The 20,546-nt window shown below is 47.5% G+C and overlaps 1 protein-coding gene across 1 annotated transcript in view; it reads right to left on the reverse strand.

The window, feature by feature from the left end:
- Positions 1-1,703: 1,703 nt before the first annotated feature.
- The window catches only part of LOC140394020 (uncharacterized), a 186,087-nt gene continuing 167,244 nt past the window's right edge, over positions 1,704-20,546 (reverse strand). Inside the window, exons 19-21 of the mRNA XM_072480791.1 lie at positions 19,897-19,956; positions 3,781-3,873; positions 1,704-3,035 (exon numbers count right to left, since the gene is read on the reverse strand). Coding sequence (XP_072336892.1) covers positions 2,986-3,035; positions 3,781-3,873; positions 19,897-19,956 — 203 coding nt within the window. The 3' untranslated portion in view covers positions 1,704-2,985. The remainder of the gene's footprint in view (positions 3,036-3,780; positions 3,874-19,896; positions 19,957-20,546) is intronic.

Consider the following 20,546-nt stretch of genomic DNA (forward strand, 5'->3'; position numbering starts at 1 on the left):
CTACACCCTCTAGTGACTGACCCCTGCACCATGGGAAAGAGTGCCTGCCCATCCACACTATCCATGCCTCTCATAATCTTGTAAACCTCTATCAGGTCACCCCTCAACCTCCGTCGTTCCTGTGAAAACAGTCCGAGACTGTTCAGCCTCTCCACATAGCTAACACATTCCAGACCAGGCAACATCTTGGTAAACCTCCTCTGCACCCTCTCCTTAGCCTCCACATCCTTCTGTCTTCATTAAAGTTCCTTGGATCAAAAATGACAATGCCAAAATAAAACAAATAGGAAATAAGTGGATCAATAGGACGGGGCCTTACAACAGTCACACACACTTAATTCTGTATAAGATGTGACAATGGAAGAGTTATATTCTGTTGATCTGGACGTCAAGATTCTAAACTCAAGGGAAAATTTTGCAGGTGCTGGAAATCAGAAATAAAAAGAGAAAGTGCTGGAATATCTCATCAGGTTTGGCAGCATCTGTGGAGGGGAAAACCGGGTTAACATTTCAAGTCCATTTGGTTCATCTTCAGAACTCAAAGTGGATGTGAAACATGTCTCTCTCTCCACAGATGCTGCCAGACCGGCTGGGATTTTTAGCACATTTCATTTTTATTTCCTCAAGATTCTACACGCCGAGAAGAATCAAACTTTGATTTTCTCCTCACCAGGACTATTCCCCAGTGGATGACAAAACAAAAGTGTTGTTCTCAGACCTCTTTTCTAAGTAGTTGCATGAAAATAGAAGATAGCAAAACTAGTGGTCATAAACGGAAACAGAAAATGCTGGATAAACCCATCAGGCCCGGCAGCATCTGTGGAAAAAGAAACAGAGTTAGCGTTAAGTCCAAATGACCCTTCTACATTTAGACTGGAAACGTTAACTGTTTCTACCTCTACAGATGCTGCCAGACCTGCCGTGTTTATCCAGCATTTTCTGTTTTTATTTCACATCCCAGCATGTGCAGTATTTTGCTTTTATTTTATTGGTTAGGAAATCTGGATTCTGGGAAGAATCCATCTCATTCATTTGGAATGTACTCGAGGATTGATGTGGCGCAACACCCTCAGCCTTTGAAAGTGCTCGGGAACCTATGGGAGCATCCTGTGCACACTTGTCACTACCCCAGCCCTGCTTGAGCTTTACGGAGCTTGAAGTCCGAGTGTTCCTGTAATAATTTAATTGCTTTCTTTGCATGAGTAGGAGCGTGCTAAATGCAGTGGCTGAAATGGGCTAGTGATAAAAATGGAGGGTGTCTGATGTTGACACAATTATAGTGGATAGTGCACGGCACCTCATACGTTCAGCATATTAAGGCAGAAGAGCTATAAAACTGAAAGCGGCCTGTTAAATGGTGTGGGAGCCAAAAGAGCAATTCTTGCAAAATTTGGAACGCACTCCAATCAGAGCTGAAGTGAGGTCACTCGCACTGCCCAGGACACAAATTTCTTAAAAAGGCATTGCCACCGGCAGCTTTTCTCATGTGATGGTAGCAATTAAGTGCTCAAATGAACCAGCAAGGCTCGTCAGAAAAGTATAGTGAAAAATAAATTAAACTGGTGATTTCTTCTACCAGTTAGGAGAGTTCTGAAAGGCTCATTTGAATACACAGAAAGAGGAACGGGGGACATTTTTAATTAAAAATATGCCCTTTTCCTCTACAGTTATTAACAACTTTTTGCATCTTATTACAGACCAGGTCCAATAACAGTTTTATTCTAGAAATATGTACAGTGATAATCAGAGTTTGCTCCATTAGTAGCTTGTAAAAATCTATCAGTCACTAATACTTCAAAACTTTGCATTGTTGATCATCTTCTTAAAGCATAATAATAAACATAAACTCCCCACCCCCCCCCAATATTTACACAACGAACATCGGAAAAACCAGAAGAGATGGAAAAGGTTTAAAAAGGGAAAGTCACAGAACATGGGAAAAACGGAAAGGATAAGTGGCTGAAGAGGTGTGACACAACTTGGGTTCCCACGCGTGGTTGTGTGAGTTCCTGATCTGTCTCAGTCCACAAGGGGGATATAGTGAGCAGTTCTGTAGAAGTCTCACACAGATTTAAAATGTTAACTCTGCTCCTTTCTCTACAGACGCTGCCAAACCTGCTGAGGTTTTCTGGCATCTTCTGTTTTTATTTCAGATAATGAATGCTATTACACAGAGAGGGAAGGCGAGAGAAAGTTAAAACCAGTGGGGTTTTCTCTCATCTTTCCTTAAAAACTGCACACAATATCTGTAGGTCCTTGAGATGCTGAGGGTGCATTCCAGCTCTTCAGGTCAAAAAGGGTGCATGATTGGGTCTGAAACAATAGCAACTGTGTTAATCCGGTTCGACTATGCTTTTGGAACCTGGATGTTATGAGGGATGATTCTAAAAAGTTTTGGATATGTCTCCTGAATTGCCTCAAAATTCAAATGTCTGAAAATGAGGCGGAATAATGTTTGCAGCAAGAACTGGATGAAGAAGGAATGGTTTGTCAGGCAAGTGTAGAAAGAGAAAAATAAAACAAATGAAGGCTTCCCCTGTTGGTGAGTTCTGAAGGACACATCTGGAACAGCATGATAAATTCAAATCACTGGCTGCTGTACTCAAACTGTACTCAAACACAAATGTGCCCTTTAACATACAGTTTTCGTGAAAAAGGCAAAGAACCCGTATTACTGTCCAGGAACATAATGCCCATGACCTTCAGACCAAAAGTAACTCGGCCCCTTTCCATCATTTATTAATTTCTGAACATGTTGTCAATCACGCTGCCATTGATCCAGGACTGTAACAATTAAACAGAATAGTAATAACCATTGCAATGTTAATGGTGAAACTGCGCTGCTAGGTGAAAATCCCGAAGTTCATGGCGTTAAAAGATGCATTTACTTTTCTTCACTTCCACTTGTCAAATAGGAGCAAACTCTTGATTATAATTCATATTCCTTTCATTACTGAACACCTGAACACTGCTCCCACAAATCTCCTACTGCGGTGGGTTTGGACACGATGATTCTGTCACCCGAGTAGGACAAGCTGGAAAATGCCAATAAAAATAACGATTAATGTAAGCCGTCGCAAGCATATTATGCACGGATATAAAACTTGATCTAAAGTTACTCCCATCCTAATCAATCTTTTGATTCAGTAGCTATAAGCATCTTTTATATGTCTTCTGTCACAGTCTAAAAAAGATTCAAACTTTTCAATCGCTATCCTTGGAACTGGTTACAATTTGCTTTCAAATAAAGTAATTGCACCCAACGAGAGGTCCCCGTATCAGCCCCAGCCCAAGTGCATCCCTGGAAATCGATAAAAAGGGCCTTCATCCTTAAATTGCATCCAAATGCGTGATTGGCTGGCCTCACCAAGGTCCAAAATGTTTTCCCTAGCAAGCAGCGTCCAATTGAAATGTACAGTGGTTTCGCAAAATGTCCATCTCAATGAGAAATTATAGGGGGAAAAAAAGGGTCATCAGCAGATGTCAGCTTTCTCCAGTTTGCACGTGTTGTCAGTTTTGGAAATGCCCAGAGTCCACTGTGTCTTGGATCTTCTATTTGACTCTTGTTCAGAGTGCCATTACATCTTGCGGAGGTCACATAAATCGTGAAGGGGGGCTAATCCCTGCATGGTGTCGTTAGCAATAAGTCCTGTTTTCAAAAAAAAAATTGTAATTCCACTACGTTCACATTTCTGTCTAAACAGCGTGGCAATGAGGAGTGTTGTGTTTTGATCGAAAAACATCTACACTTGAACTGGTTTAATAAAATGACAGTCTCACCCATTGGTTTAGCATTGCAATTGGCTGTAGCTGAACGTGTGGCATCTTCAGCTGCATTCTGGGCTGGGCAAAAGACTTTTACTGAACCTCTTCCTTAAAGAAAGAAAGACAAATAATTGTTATTTTCCCCCCCCCCATGTTTATAATAATTTGAACCATTGAATTTATATAGAACAGCTGTACTAATAAATATGAATTCATTATAACTTAAGGTGGGGTTTGTCAATATTCTGCTCATTTATCCACTTTATGACATGAGGTACAACATCCAACTATCACCAAGTTAAGTAACTGGGCTCAGAGACCGTTTTAGCCGAGGTTTGACAATGACAAATCACCATCCTATTATAAAGCTGCAAACAAAGTGATTCACACAGCATTATTTATGTGCGTCAGCTGAACCTCGGGAAAGAAATCCAAGCTTTCAATCACAAATTCAGCTATTCACTGTGATTTCATACAACTCGTGCAGTGTGTAGAAATATTAAGACGTTCAAACCATCATAACTGACCTACAGCATGACTCTGCTGTGTTTCAGCGTGTGAGTGAAATTACTCAAACACAGCTGGATACTAAAATTCTTGGGTCTGCAATAGCTTAAGAGTACCTCAGTGTGTGACTGATGGGTGAGTGTTGCAGATAAAGATAGAAATAAAAACACCGCAAATTAAATCTGTGGGTAGCATATTGACTCTTGTGAGCAAGGAAAAATAAATCAAATCGCACGTTTTTCTTACAGGCTGAATAAACAACAACAAAGATTTGCTAAAATATGGATCTGCCAAGATTTTATTGAACCCACCACTCCCCCAAAAAAGCAAACTCTTGGAAATGTATAATTCTGAAGATAAAAACACTCTACTCGCCCATAAAAAAGTCATTGAGTAGTAGAAATGTTTCTTCCGGATTGATCTCCTGCCCATTTCTTAAGCCTGTGGCTTGAGTTCTGCTGCACACTCACCTGAGTGAAAGGGCTCTGAGAGTGCAGGAGGTCTACATTGTGCATCCCACTGGTGAACAACACTCCTACAGTTTACCAATGTCAATCTTCATGTATTTCTGATACATCCCAAAATAAAACAGTTGGAAGGGATTCACAGGCAAGGTTACACGTTGGGCAGGAGATGGGGACCAAGCATGGTGCCTGTGCGGTGGCACTGGGAAGAGGTCTGAACGATTTTGATGGTGGGGCTTCATTTTAAAATCTCACAGGTGAGCCACCTTCACAGCACTGTCAGCTGGTGAACTTGGAAAACTGGACAGAGTGAGCTTTACCACTCAGCTTAGACTTCAATGTGGGAGGCATGATTGGGAAATCTGCAGATGACACAAGCATTGGCCATGTAGTTGATGGTGAAGAGGAAGCTGTTGACTCCAGAATTCTATCAATGGTTTGGTTGAAAGGGCACAGAAGTGGCAAATGGAATTCAATCCAGAAAAGTGTGAGGTAATGCATTTGGAGAAGGAATTTGTTTGGTATACTCATGTTACGACACCCTGAGCTGGTGCTCAGCCCCACACGCTCTAGACAGTATCAGTAGAAGTGACCACCGCACAGTCCTTGTGGAGACAAAGTCCCGTCTTCACACTGAGGATACCCTCCATCGTGTTGTGTAGCCCTACCACTGAGCTAAATGGGATAGACTTCGAATAGATCTAGCAACTCAAGACTGGGCATCCATGAGGGGCTGTGGGCCATCAGCAGGAGCAGAATTATATTCAACCACAATCTGCAACCTCATGGCCTGGCATATCCCCCACTCTACCATTACCACCAAGCCAGCGGATCAGCCTGGTTCAATGAAGAGTGCAGGAGAGTGCCAGGAGCAACATCAGGCATACCGGAAAATGAGGTGTCAACCTGGTGAAGCTACATCACAGGACTACTTGTGTGCCAAACAGCATAAGCAGCAAGTAATAGACAGAGCTAAGCGATTCCACAATAAATGCTCTCTAGCCCACACACATCCAGCAGTGAATGGTGGTGGATAATTAAACAACTCACTGGAGGAGGAGGCTCTCCAAATATCCCCACCCACAATGATGGAGGAGCCAAGCACATATGTGCAAAAACAAGGCTTTTTTAAAAAGAATTTACAGTACCCAATAATTTTCCAATTTAGGGGCAATTGATTGATTGATTTGATTCATTGTCACATGTACCGAAGTACAGTGGAAAGTATTTTTCTGCGGTCAGGGGAATGTACACAGTGCGTACATAATAGAGAAAAGAATAATCAACAGAGAACATTGACAAATGGTTAATCGACAAACAGTGATTGGTTCCAATGCGGAACAAGGGGCCAAACAAAGCAAATACATGAGCAAGAGCAGCATAGGGCATTGTGAAGTGTTTTTACAGGGAACATCAGTCCGAGGGAGAGTCGTTGAGGAGTCTAGTAGCTGTGGGGAAGAAGCTGTTCCTATGTCTGGATGTGCGGATCTTCAGTATCTTCTGCCTGATGGAAGGGTCTAGAAGAAGGCAATGCCTGGGGGAGGGGTCTCTGATAATGCTGTCTGCCTTCCTGAGGCAGCGGGAGGTGTAGACAAAATCAATGTGAGGGTGGCAAGCTTGGGTGATGCCTTTGGCCGAGTTCACCACACTCTGCAGTTTCTTTCGATCTTGGACCGAGCAGTTGCCATACCAAGCTGTGATGCAGCCGGATAGGATGCTCTCTATTGCACATATGTAGAGGTTTGTGAGAGTCGATGCAGACATGCTGAATTTCTTTATCTTCTGTAGGAAGTAGACACGTTATTGGGCTTTCTTGATTGTTGCATTAACTTGAGTGGATCAGGACAGACTGTTGGTGATGGTGACCCCCAGGAATTTTAAGTTATCGACCATCTCCACTTCGGAGCCATTGATGCAGACGGGTGTGTGCTACCCTTCCTGCTGTTGATGCTCTGTTCCTTGGTCTTTCCGACATTTAGAGAGAGCTTGTTTTTGGTACACCATGCAAGTGTGGCCAATCCACCGAACATGCACATCTTTGGGTTGTGGGGGTGAAACCCACACAGACACGGGGAAATCCACACAGACAGTGACCCAGGGCTGGGATTGAATCCGGATCCTCAGTGTCTTAGGCAGCAGTGCTTACCAATGCACCACCGTGCTGCTCCTCAAAAGACAAGGCTGAGGCATTTGCAACAATCTTCAGCCAGAAGTGACGAGTAGATGATCCATCTCGGCCTCCTCCAGATGTCCCCAGCATCACAGATGTCTTCAGCCTTTACGATTCACTCCACATGACATCAAGAAATGGCTGAAGGCACTGGATACTGCAAAGGCTATGGGCTCTGACACTATCCCAGCAATAGTACTGAAGACTTGTGCTCCAGAACTTGCTGCACTCCTAACCAAGCTGTTCCAGTATAGATACAACACTAGCATCTACCCAGCAATGTGGAATATTGCCCAGTTATGTCCTGTACACAAGAAACAGGACAAATTCAACCCAGCCAATTTTCGCCCCATCAGTCTAGTCTCCAACATCAGCAAAGTGATGGAAGGAGTCATCACAGTGCTTTCAAGCGGCACTTATTCAGCAATAATCTTCTCACGGACATGCAGTTTGGGTCTGCCAGGGTCACAGCTCCTGACTTCATTACAGCCTTGGTTCAAACATGGACAAAAGAGCTGAATTCCAGAGGTGAGGTGAGAGTGACTGCCCTTGACATCAAGGCAGCATTTGACCGAGTATGGCATCAAGGAGCCCGAGCTAAACTGGAGTCAATGGGAATCAGGGGGAAAACTCTCTACTGGTTGGAGTCATACCTGGCACAAAGGAAGATGATTGTGGTTGTTGGAGGTTAATCATCTTAGCTCCAGGACATCACTGCAGGAGTTCCTCAGGCTAGTGTCCTAGGCCCAACCATCTTCCGCTGCTTCATCAATGACCTCCCTTCCATCATAAGATCAGAATTGGGGATGTTTGCGGATGACTGCACAATGTTCAGCACCATTCGCGACTCCTCAGATAATGAAGCAGTCCATGTTTAAATGCAGCAAGACCTGTACAATATCCAGGCTTGGGCTGACAAGTGGCAAGTTACAATCACGCCACACATGTGCCAGTCAATGACCATCTCCTACAAGAGAAGATCTAACCATCACCCCTTGACATGCAATGGCATTACCATTGCTGAATCCCCCACAATCAACACCATTGATCAGAAATTGAACTGCTTTAGCCACATTAATAATGTGGCTACCAGGGCAGGTCAAAGGCTAGGAATCCTAGTAACTCACCACCTGACCCCCAAAGTCTGTCCACCATCTACAAGGCACAAGCCAGGAGTGTAGTGGAATATTCTCCACTTGCCTGGATGAGTGCAGCTCCAACAACACTCAGGAAGCTCAACACCATTGAGGACAATGTAGCCTGCTTGATTGTTCCCTCTTCCACAAACATTTAAACCCTCCACCACCGACGAACATTGGCAGCCGCGTGTACCATTCTCAAGATGCATTACAGTAACTCAGCAAGGTTCCTTAGCCTGCACCTGCCAAACCCTCGACCACTACCATCTAAAAGGACAAGAGCAGCAGATACCTGGGAACCCCACCACCTTCCCCTCCAAGTCACTCACCACCCTGACTTGGAAATATATCGCCGCTCCTTCACTTTTGATGGGTCAACATCCTGGAACTCCCTCCCTAACCGCACAGTAGGTGTACCTACACCTCACGGACTGCAGCGGTTCAAGAAGGCATCTCACCACCACCTTGTGAAGGGCAACTAGAGATCGGCAATAAAATCTAGTCTAACCAGCGACGCCCACATCACAACAACTGTTTATTTATAGCAACATTAGAGATAAGGCGTGCAATAATTATACCAAAATAACAGCCAGCTAATCTACTACACCCCCTTTTATCCATCCCACCCTCTCCCGAAACACACACAAGTCATACACACGCAGAGGGAGGGGGAGGCGAAAAATAAAAGCGGATTAATGTGAGATGAAAGATGAGTGCCCTTGCTTCGGATGTTGAAGTTGTTTTTACAGATGACTGTCCTTCCACAACGCGGAGTGATTGAGAACTACCGGTTGGATGGCTAACGAGGACCCTCTGGCTGAAACATTCAGACTGAATCCTGAGACTGTGGGATTCCCTCTGGAGAGCCACTTTCACTTTTATTAACCTTGGCCTTCACTCAGAAGATCCACCTGAGGCCTGTGCAATTCTTACTTGTTTCCAATTCAACCAGAATGTCCGCTAGCTTCACTGAGGAAAACAGAGTTCCCCTCATGAGATTTTAAAGAGGTTTCTTTAAATGACTGGCCCTGCCTCAGCTGCTGCTGATTTGAACTTCCTTGCTGGTCAATCGGACTGTAGAGAGAGAAAGGTCTTCATCGAATTTACAGTACAGAAGGAGGCCATTTGGCCCATCAAGTCTGCACCGGCTCTTGGAAAGAGCACCCTACCCAAGGTCAACACCTCCACCTTATCCCCATAACCCAGTAACCCCCACCCAACACTAAGGGCAAATTTGGACACTTAGGGCAATTTTATCATGGCCAATCCACCTAACCTGCACATCTTTGGACTGTGGGAGGAAACCGGAGCACCTGGTGGAAACCCATGCACACACGGGGAGGATGTGCATACTCCGCACAGACAGTGACCCAAGCCGGAATCGAACCTGGGACCCTGGAGCTGTCAAGCAATTGTGCTATCCACAATGCTACCGTGCTGCCCCACAATGCTACTGTGCTGCCCCGTGTCTAAGAGGTACAAATTACCGTGTCTTTAATTTGAACCTTTAGATAGAGTTCATAAGGTAAGAGAGAGATCAGAGCTTGATCAAACGGAAATACTCACAGGCTGGATAGAGAAGAAAAGCTGCTGCTCCAATTACCTGGAGTGAGCCCCAGCCGAGGTGGTTGAGAGAGTCCTACCCTTTTTATGGAGAGAGAAAACTCTAAAGAGCTTTCTTCAGTTCTGAGTTCAAAATGAAACTAACTTGGAAACAGTCTCACAGTGAAAAGGAACATTCCAGAACAGTCACTACCAATCAGCATAGATGACCAGCTAGCTGAGTGCCCAGCAAAGTACAGCTCATTGGCCGGCACCCAAGTCCATCAAGATGAGTCATCAGCGATGTCAGCACATCTGTCTGGATACTTTTTAAAAAAAACTTAAAGGTGAAAGCCATCTTAAAGGCATAGGCAAATTTTTGTTCAGGTACAAAAATCATATAAGCCAGAATAACAGAAAATAAAAAAAGCAGTTTATACAGGAGGATTTTTACACTCAACAAAAACGAAGATATTGAGAGGAATTGAGGAAGTGAGAGATCTTGGAGTGCATGTCCACAAGTCCCTGAAGGTGGCAGGACAGATGGACAAGGTGGGGAAAACAAGGTGAGTCATAACTAATAGGCTTTAATCTGCTAGAACTGTTCCCCAGCAGCTTCGATACAGAAAGTGAAGGCTGCTGGGACAGCATTGGTTCTTATACTCCGCCTCTCAGGGCAGAGCTATGTACATCAGCCAATGGTAGACTCCTGGGTCTAGCCAATGGTCATCCACCTCTCAGGTACCGCAATACCTGGTATTACCACATTCACCCCCTGTTAAAAAAAAAAAGCCCGGTGGGGTGATGGCCAGCGTTAATGTCACCTTTCGCATGGTAGGACCAGGTATGGAGGTGCCGTGATGTCGAGGGTAATAGCAAAGTGATCATGGTGCAGCAATCAGTCGATCGGGTGGCCTGGTCGTCCTTCTGGAGCATCTGGGCTTCGGCGGTGATCCTGATGGGGGTCCCGGCGGTTGCGACTCCGGGAATGTGGTGCCGTCCTCCCAGGCAGCTTTGTCACCCCTAGGTGGCGCTGTTGGGGCGAAAGGTGGGCGGGGGGAGGGGGGCGCCTGTAGGGGGCGTCGGTGCTTGTTCGGGCCTAGGCAGGGGCGGAGGGATTACTGACCCTCCGGTCAGGTGCTGCGGGGAGGGAGGGGGTGGGGGCACTGGTGCAGGGTGCGCGTGGGGCTCCGGCGGGCGCCAGGTCCCGAAGGGAGACCGTGACTTGGCGGCCGTCAGGGAACGCTACATAGGCATACTAGGGGTTGGCGTGCAGCAGGTGGACCCTCTCGACCAACGGGTCCGACTTGTGCGCCCTCACATGTTTCCAAAGCAGGATGGGTCCGGGTGTCGCTAGCCAGGTTGGGAGTGAGGTCCCGGAGGAGGACTTCCTGGGGAAAACAAGGAGACGTTCATGAGGTGTCTGATTTGTGGTAAGACAGAGCAGCGACCGGATGGAGTGAAGGGCCACCGGGACGACTTCCTGCCAGCGGGAGACTGGGAGATTCCTGGACTGTAGGGCCAGCAGGACGGTCTTCCAGACCGTGCCGTTCTCCCTCTCAACCTGCCCGTTTCCCCGGGGGTTGTAACTGGTCGTCCTGCTCGAGGCGATGCCTTTGCTGAGCAGGAATTGACGCAGTTCGTCACTCATAAAGGAGGACCCCCTATCACTGTGAATGTATGCGGGGAAACCGAACAGTGTAAAGATACCCTGGAGGGCCTTGATGACGGTGGTTGTGGTCATATCTGGGCAGGGGATGGCGAATGGGAACCGGGAGTACTCGTCAATCACGTTCAGGAAGTACGTGTTGTGGTCGCTGGAGGGGAGGGGGCCTTTGAAGTCCAGACTGAGACGTTCAAAGGGAGGGGAAGCCTTTATCAGGTGCGCCCCCTCTGGCCGGTAGAAGTGCGGTTTGCACTCCGCGCAGATTTGGCAGTCCCTGGTGACGGTCCTGACCTCCTCGATGGAGTAGGGCAGATTGCGGGTCTTGATAAAATGAAAGAAACCAGTGACCCCCGGGTGGCAGAGGTCCTCGTGGAGGGATCGGAAGCGGTCCACTTGTGCGGTGGCCATGGGACAGGGCATCAGGAGGCTCATTCAGCTTCCCCGGATGGTACAAGATCTCGTAATTGTAGGTGGAGAGTTCGATCCTCCACCGCAAGATCTTGTCGTTCTTAATCTTGCCCCGCTGATTATCGAACATGAGGGCAACCGACCGTTGGTCCGTGAGGAGAGTGAATCTCCTATCGGCCAGGTAATGCCTCCAGTGTCGCACAACTTCTACTCTGGCCTGGGCCTCCTTTTCGACCGAGGAGTGGCGAATTTCGGAAGCATGGAGGGTACGGGAGAACAAAGCCACAGGCCTGCCTGCTTGGTTGAGGGTGGCCGCCAGAGCTACGTCGGACGCATCGCTCTCGACCTGGAAGGGGAGGGACTCGTCGATGGTGCGCATCGTGGCTTTAGCAATGTCTGCTTTGATGCGGCTGAAGGCCTGGCAGGGCTCCGTCGACAGGGGGAAGGTTGTGGACTGGATTAGGGGTCGAGTCTTGTCTGCGAAATTGGGGACCCACTGTGCATAATAGCTGAAGAAGCCGAGGCAGTGCTTTAGGGCCTTGGGGCAGTGAGGGAGCGGGAACTCCATGAGGGGGCGCATGCGCTCAGGGTCGGGGCCTATGACTCCACTTCGCACTACGTAGCCTAGAATGGCTAGATGGTCAGTGCTAAACACGCATTTATCCTTATTGTAAGTCAGATTAAGGATTTTCGCAGTCTGGAGAAATTTTCGGAGGTTGGTGTCGTGGTCCTGCTGGTCATGGCCGCAGATGGTGACATTATCAAGATACGGGAATGTTGGGCGTAAGCCGTACCGGTCAACCATTCTGTCCATCTCTCGTTGGAAGACCGAGACCATGTTTGGGACACTGAAGGGAACCCTTAAAAAGTGATAGAGCCGCTCGTCTGCTTCAAAGGCAGTGTCCTGGCGGTCACCATTACGGAGGGGTAGCTGGTGGTAGGCAGACTTGAGATCCACCGTGGAGAAAACCTTGTATTGCGCAATCCTGTTCACCAGGTCGGCTATAAGGGGGAGAGGGTACTCATCCAGCTGCGTAAACCTGTTGATGGTCTGGCTGTAGTCAATGACCATCCTATGTTTCTCCCCGGTCTTTACCACCACTACTTGAGCTCTCCAGGGACTGTTGCTCGCTTCGATGACCCCTTCCCTCAGCAGCCTCTGGACCTCCGACCTGATAAAGGTCCAGTCCTGGGCGCTGTACCGTCTGCTCCTGGTGGCGACAGGTTTGCAATCCGGGGTGAGGTTCGCGAACAGGGAAGGCGGGTCGACCTTAAGGGTCGCGAGGCCGCAGACAGTCAGGGGGGGTATAGGGCCTCCAAATTTAAAAGTCAGGCTTTGCAGATGGCACTGGAAATCCAGCCCAAGGAGGGTAGCTGTGCAGAGGTGCGGCAGGACATACAGGTGGAAATTGTGAAATTCTCTGCCTTGGACAGTGAGGTTTGCTAGGCAGAACCCCTTTAACTCCACCGCGTGTGACCCGGAGGCCAGGGAGATCCTTTGGTTTACGGGATGGGTGACAAGAGAACAGCGCCTTACCGAGTCGGGGTGAACAAAGCTTTCCGTGCTCCCAGAGTCAATCAAGCACGACGTCACATGGCCGTTGATGGAGATCGTCATTGTAGCTTTCGCAAGCGTCCGGGGCTGACTCTGGTCCAGAGTCTCCAAGGCCAGCTGCAGTAATGGAGAGTTCTGGTCGGGCAGCGTGTAGTCGGCTGTGCTGGGGGCCTGGGGCCCCATCCAAGATGGCGTCAGCCATGGGTCGCACATGGAGTCCGGGGATGAAGAAGATGGCGGCGGCGAGGGACAAAATGGCGGCGCCCACCCATCCAGCGTGGTGGCCGGGGGGCAAAATGGCCACGCCCGCGGGTCGCACATGGCCTTAGGATGGATGGGTGGCGGTGAGCGCTGGGCGGCCGGGGCCTGAAAGGGGGGCTGCCGATAGTCGCTGGAGACCGTGGCCACGGCGCGGGCCTGGCAGACCCCGACATAGTGGCCCTTCTTGCCGCACCCTTTGCAGGTGGAGGTGCGGGCCGGGCAGCGTGGGCGCGGATGATTCGCCTGCCCGCAGAAGAAACAGCATTGTCCGGCGCCGGTCGCGGGCCGTCTCGCCGCGCAGGCTTGCGGGGTCAAGGGAAAAGTCTGAGGGACTGCCGCAACGGGGTGCCATGCAGCCCAGGGGGCCGCCGCACATCCGGGAGCAAAGGCCAGCGCGTTTTTATAGGCAATGTCCATGGACCCCGCCAGGGCCTGTGCCTTAGTAAGTTCCAGAGTGTCCATTTCTAGGAGCCTTCAGCAGATATCGGGGGAGGTCATACCTGCCACGAAAGCATCCCTGATCAAAAGTTCCGTGTGCTCGTTCCCCGAAACTGGCGGGCAGCCACAGTTTCGGCCCAGCACCAGCAGCGCCCGGTAGAAGTCTTCCAACGTTTCCTCGGGGCTTTGCCTTCTAGTCGCCAGCAAGTGACGAGTGTAGACTGGGGGGCAGCACGGTAGCACAAGTGGATAGCACTGTGGCTTCACAGCGCCAGGGTCCCAGGTTCGATTCCCCGCTGGGTCACTGTCTGTGCGGAGTCTGCACGTTCTCCCCGTGTCTGCGTGGGTTTCCTCCGGGTGCTCCGGTTTCCTCCCACAGTCCAAAGACATGCAGGTTAGGTGGATTGGCCATGCTAAAAAAAATTGCCCGTAGTGTCCATAAGGGTTGGGAGGGGTTATTAGGTTGCGGGGATAGGGTGGAAGTGAGGGATTAATGTGGGTCGGTGCAGACTCGATGGGCCGAATGGCCTCCTTCTGCACTGTATGTTCTATGTAATCTATGTAATCTATGTAGACCTGGTTCACAGGGCGGATATAATGTCCTTCTAGCAGCTTGATCGCCGCAGCATAATTCTCCGCCTCCTCGATCAGAGGGTAGATCCCAGGGCTGACCCGCGAGCGTAGAAGGTGCATCTTTTGTCTTTCCGTGGGGGTGCCGGCGGCCGTGACGAGGTAGCCCTTAAAGCACGCCAGCCAATGTTTGAAGATAGCAGCAGAGTTGTCCACGTGGGGGCTGAGCTGAAGGCACTCCGGTTTGATACGGAGATCCATCCTTTCAACTGAAGTTGCAGCAGATTAAATTGATGCGCAATCAATTACTCTCGAGACAAGGTGAGGCATAACTAATAGGCTTTAATCTGCTGGAACTGTTCCCCAGCAGCTTCGATACAGAAAGTGAAGGCTGCTGGATGGCATTGGTTCTTATACTCCGCCTTTCAGGGTGGAGCTATGTACATCAGCCAATGGTAGACTCCTGGGTCTAGCCAATGGTCATCCACCTCTCAGGTACCGCAATACCTGGTATTACCACAAATGCTTTCCTTTATTGGGTGAGGTATTGAATACAAAAGCATGGATGTACTGCTGGAACTATATAAAACATTGGTTAGGCCACAGCTGGAATTTTGTGTACTGTTCCGGTAACTACATTACAGCAAGGACTTAGTTGTACTGGAGAGAGTGCAGAGGAGATTTACAAGAATGTTGCCAGGACTTGAAAATTGCAGAGGAGAGATTGGATAGGCTGTTTTTTTTCCCCTTAGAACAGAGGAGTCTAAGAGGGACAAAATTATGAGGGCCATACACACACTACATTCACACTCCACTCCACACCCACACCCTGCACCCCTCGCATACACTCCATCCACACACACCCTACGTAAACACATCCACACCACATCCACACACACGCTACATAAACACACACACACTACATAAACACAGTACGAAGTCTTACAACACCAGGTTAAAGTCCAACAGGTTTGTTTCGATGTCACTAGCTTTCGGAGCGCTGCTCCTTCCTCAGGTGAATGAAGAGGTATGTTCCAGAAACAAATATATAGACAAATTCAAAGCTGCCAGACAATGCTTGGAATGCAACCATTAGCAGGTGATTAAATCTTTACAGATCCAGAGATGGGGTAACCTCAGATTAAAGAGGTGTGAATTGTGTCAAGCCAGGACAGTTGGTAGGATTTCGCAGGCCAGATGGTGGGGGATGAATGTAATGCGACATGAATCCCAGGTCCCGGTTGAGGCCGCACTCATGTGTGCGGAACTTGGCGATAAGTTTCTGCTCGGCGATTCTGCATTGTCACGCGTCCTGAAGGCCGCCTTGGAGCACGCTTACCCGGAGATCAGAGGCTGAATGCCCTTGATTGCTGAAGTGTTCCCCGACTGGAAGGGAACATTCCTGCCTGGTGATTGTCGTGCGATGTCCGTTCATTCGTTGTCGCAGCGTCTGCATGGTCTCGCCAATGTACCACGCTTCGGGACATCCTTTCCTGCAGCGTATGAGGTAGACAACGTTGGCCGAGTCGCACGAGTATGTACCGCGTACCTGGTGGGTGGTGTTCTCACGTGTAATAGTGGTATCCATGTCGATGATCTGGCACGTCTTGCAGAGATTGCCATGACAGGGTTGTGTGGTGTCGTGGTCATTGTTCTGAAGACTGGGTAGTTTGCTGCAAACAATGGTTTGTTTGAGGTTGCGCGGTTGTTTGAAGGCAAGTAGTGGGGGTGTGGGGATGACCTTGGCAAGATGTTCATCTTCATCAATGATGTGTTGAATGCTGTGAAGAAGATGTCGTAGTTTCTCCGCTCCGGGAAAGTACTGGACGACGAAGGGTATTCTGTTGGTTGTGCCCCATGTTTGTCTTCTGAGGAGGTCGGTGCGGTTTTTCGCTGTGGCGCGTTGGAACTGTCGATCGATGAGTCGAGTGCCATATCCCGTTCGTACGAGGGCATCTTTCAACGTCTGTAGATGTCTGTTACGCTCCTCCTCGTCTGAGCAGATCCTGTGTATACGGAGAGCTTGTCCATAGGGGATGGCTTCTTTCATGTGTTTAGGGTGGAAGCTGGAGAAGTGGAGCATCGTGAGGTTATCCGTGACTACCCATTCTTCAGAACAGCGACCACGACACCACACAACCCTGCCATGGCAATCTCTGCAAGACGTGCCAGATCATCGACATGGATACCACCATTACACGTGAGAACACCACCCACCAGGTACGCGGTACATACTTGTGCGACTCGGCCAACGTTGTCTACCTCATACGCTGCAGGAAAGGATGTCCCGAAGCGTGGTACATTGGCGAGACCATGCAGACGCTGCGACAACGAATGAACGGACATCGCGCGACAATCACCAGGCAGGAATGTTCCCTTCCAGTCGGGGAACACTTCAGCAGTCAAGGGCATTCAGCCTCTGATCTCCGGGTAAGCGTTCTCCAAGGCGGCCTTCAGGACGCGCGACAACACAGAATCGCCGAGCAGAAACTTATAACCAAGTTCCGCACACGAGTGCAGCCTCAACCGGGACCTGGGATTCATGTCGCATTACATTCATCCCCCACCATCTGGCCTGCGAAATCCTACCAACTGTCCTGGCTTGACACAATTCACACCTCTTTAACCTGAGGTTACCCCATCTCTGGATCTGTAAAGATTTAATCACCTGCTAATGGTCACATTCCAAGCATTGTCTGGCAGCTTTGAATTTGTCTATATATTTGTTTCTGTAACATACCTCTTCATTCACCTGAGGAAGGAGCAGCGCTCCGAAAGCTAGTGACATCGAAACAAACCTGTTGGACTTTAACCTGGTGTTGTAAGACTTCGTACTGTGCTCACCCCAGTCCAACGCCGTCATCTCCACATCATACATAAACACACACACACTACATAAACACCACATACTACATAAACACACACACACTACATAAACACACACGTTACATAAACACACAACTACATAAACACACACGTTACATAAACACACACACACTACATAAACACACACACACTACATAAACACACGCACACTAAACACACACATACTACATAAACACACACGTTACATAAACACACACACGTTACATAAACACACACACACTCCATAAACACACACAGTACATAAACACACACACTCCATAAACACCACATACTACATAAACACACACGTTACATAAACACACAACTACATAAACACATACGTTACATAAACACACACACACTACATAAACACACACGTTACATAAACACACAACTACATAAACACATACGTTACATAAACACACACACACTACATAAACACACACTACATATACACACACACTACATAAACACACACACTACATACACACACACTACATAAACACACACACACTACATAAACACACGCACACTAAACACACACATACTACATAAACACACACGTTACATAAACACACACATGTTACAGAAACACACACACTCCATAAACACACACACACTCCATAAACACACACACTCTCCATAAACACACACACTCTCCATAAACACACACTACATAAACACACACACACTACATAAACACACGCACACTACATAAACACACGCACACTACATAAACACACGCACACTAAACACACACATACTACATAAACACACACGTTACATAAACACACACATGTTACAGAAACACACACACTCCATAAACACACACACACTCCATAAACACACACTCCATAAACACACACACACTACATAAACACACACACACTACATAAACACACGCACATTACATAAACACACGCATACTACATAAACACACACACTACATACACACACACTACATAAACACATGCACACACCTGTTGTCTTCACAAAGGTCTGGTATTATATAGAAATTATTTCACTTACTGTAAACTGCATTCACATTTCGCACACCAGCCTCTGTCTTCAACATACACACTCCATCATCGTGCCTAGTGTCCTGCTATTCCCTCTCAGCAGACTCACTATATGAAGCTGCCTCACAGAAGTACCTTTAGAACACCACACACTAACTCACCTCCACTCTCTTTGCAGGACTAGTTGATTCTCAGAAAATGGGAGTGGAACAAAACTTTGGGAGATTTGTTGCTCGACAAACACCTGGCAAATGAAGGAGATAAATGGGGATGTGCAGCCCAAGGCTGGAGGCAGGATATTTTAAATGCTTTGCAAAGGGGAAAAAAGGCTTGCATTTATATCGCACTTTTCATTGCTGTCAGGCATGTCAAAACGCTTTACAGCCAATGAGGTACTTTTTACCATGTACTTGCTGCTGTAATGTAGGCAACTGCCAATTTGCACAAAGCAAACTCCCAAAAGACAGCATTGCAATCAGATAATCTGCTTTTCTGATGCTGATTGAGGGATAAATATTGGCCTGGGAGAACTTCCCTGCTCTTCTTCAAAATAGTCCCATGGGATCTTTTATATCCACACAAGCAGATAGATGGGGCCTCGGTTAACAACTCGCCTGAAAGATGGCACCTCCAATAGGATGGTACTCCCTCAGCACGGCACTGGAATGCCAGCCTTGATGTTTTTGGTGCTCAATTCCTGCAGAGGGACTTAAATGGTGGAGGCAGTAACACAGCAGCAATGCCTACTTCAGCTCCTACTTCTTATGTTCCTATGTTTCTAGTACACTAGTTCTTTTTCTTAAAATAAATTTTGAGCATCCAATTATTTATTTTTTCAATTAAGGAGCAATTTAGTGTGGCCAATCCACCTAACCTGCACATCTTTGGGTTGTGGGGTGAAACCCACGCAGTCACGGGGAGAATGTGCAAACTCCACACGGACAGTGACCCGGAGCCGGGATTCGAACCCGAGTCCTCAGCTCCGTAGATAGCGGTGCTAACCACTGTGCCACGTTTCACCCCTAGTACAGGAGTTCAATACTATTTTTATACTTTATCTTATAAATGCAAATATTAAAACCTCATAGATTTGCAGTAAAATAGATCAAAATGGTTCCAATACTTTCGAAAATAAATTTAGAGTACCCAATTCTTTTTTTTCCCAATTCAGGGACAATTCACGTACCCTGCACATTTTTTTTGGTTGATGGGAATGAGACCCACGCAGACACAGGGAGAATGTGCAAAACCCCACACGGACAGTGACCCGGGGCCGGGATCGAACCTGGATCCTCAGCGCCATGAGGCAACAGTGCTAAAACCACTGCGCCAATGTGCTGCCCCCGATGTTAATTAAATTGGGAAAAAGGGAAATCTTTGAACCATGCACATTGTTGAAACTGCAAAATAAATGAACGTACATTACTGAGGAAACAAATAGCAATGTTAATATTTTCTTGTCTATTGTTGAACTCCCAGCACGTTTTTCATTAAAATAAATATTCTTTTCACTAGACTAAAGAAGACCTGGGCATCGACTTAAAGCATCTTGATCTGCAGACTTCGGGCCTGCAGAATCTCCCGCAGCTGGAAAACATCAAGCAAAATTAGAATTATAGAAACAAATGAAGTTTTATTTACATGTTATACGTACACTGCATATATGCAATTTGCTAATATACTGCCGGTTTTTTAAAGAAGATTAGTACTTATTACAATGTAATTTAAACAAAAACAACTTGGATTTATTTAACACCTTAAACGTAATACATTTTCCCCAGCTGGGTTCTAATGCAGAATTAGACACCAAACTACATAAACTGATATGAGGGCAAATGGCCAAAAGCTTTGTCAATGAGTTAGTTTTTAAGAAGTGTCTTAAAAGGAGGGGAATGTGGTGGATGGAGAGGCGGAGGGTAGGGAGGGTATTCCAGTGTTCAGGGCCCAAGTATCTGACGGCATGGCCACCAATAGAGCAATTAATATCAGAGCTGTTCAAGTGGTTAGAGTTAAAGGGGCACGATATCTCTTACGGTTTTGTGGCCAGAGGAGATAACAGAGAGGGGCGCTGCACGTAGAGGGACTTGAAATTAAGGCTGAGAATTCTCAAATCGGTGCGTTGCTTGAGGAGGAGCCAGTGACGTTCAGAGTGACAGCATTTGGCAGGAGTTAAGACA

The sequence above is a fragment of the Scyliorhinus torazame genome, chromosome 17, assembly GCF_047496885.1.
Source record: "Scyliorhinus torazame isolate Kashiwa2021f chromosome 17, sScyTor2.1, whole genome shotgun sequence".
Lineage (NCBI taxonomy): Eukaryota > Metazoa > Chordata > Chondrichthyes > Carcharhiniformes > Scyliorhinidae > Scyliorhinus > Scyliorhinus torazame.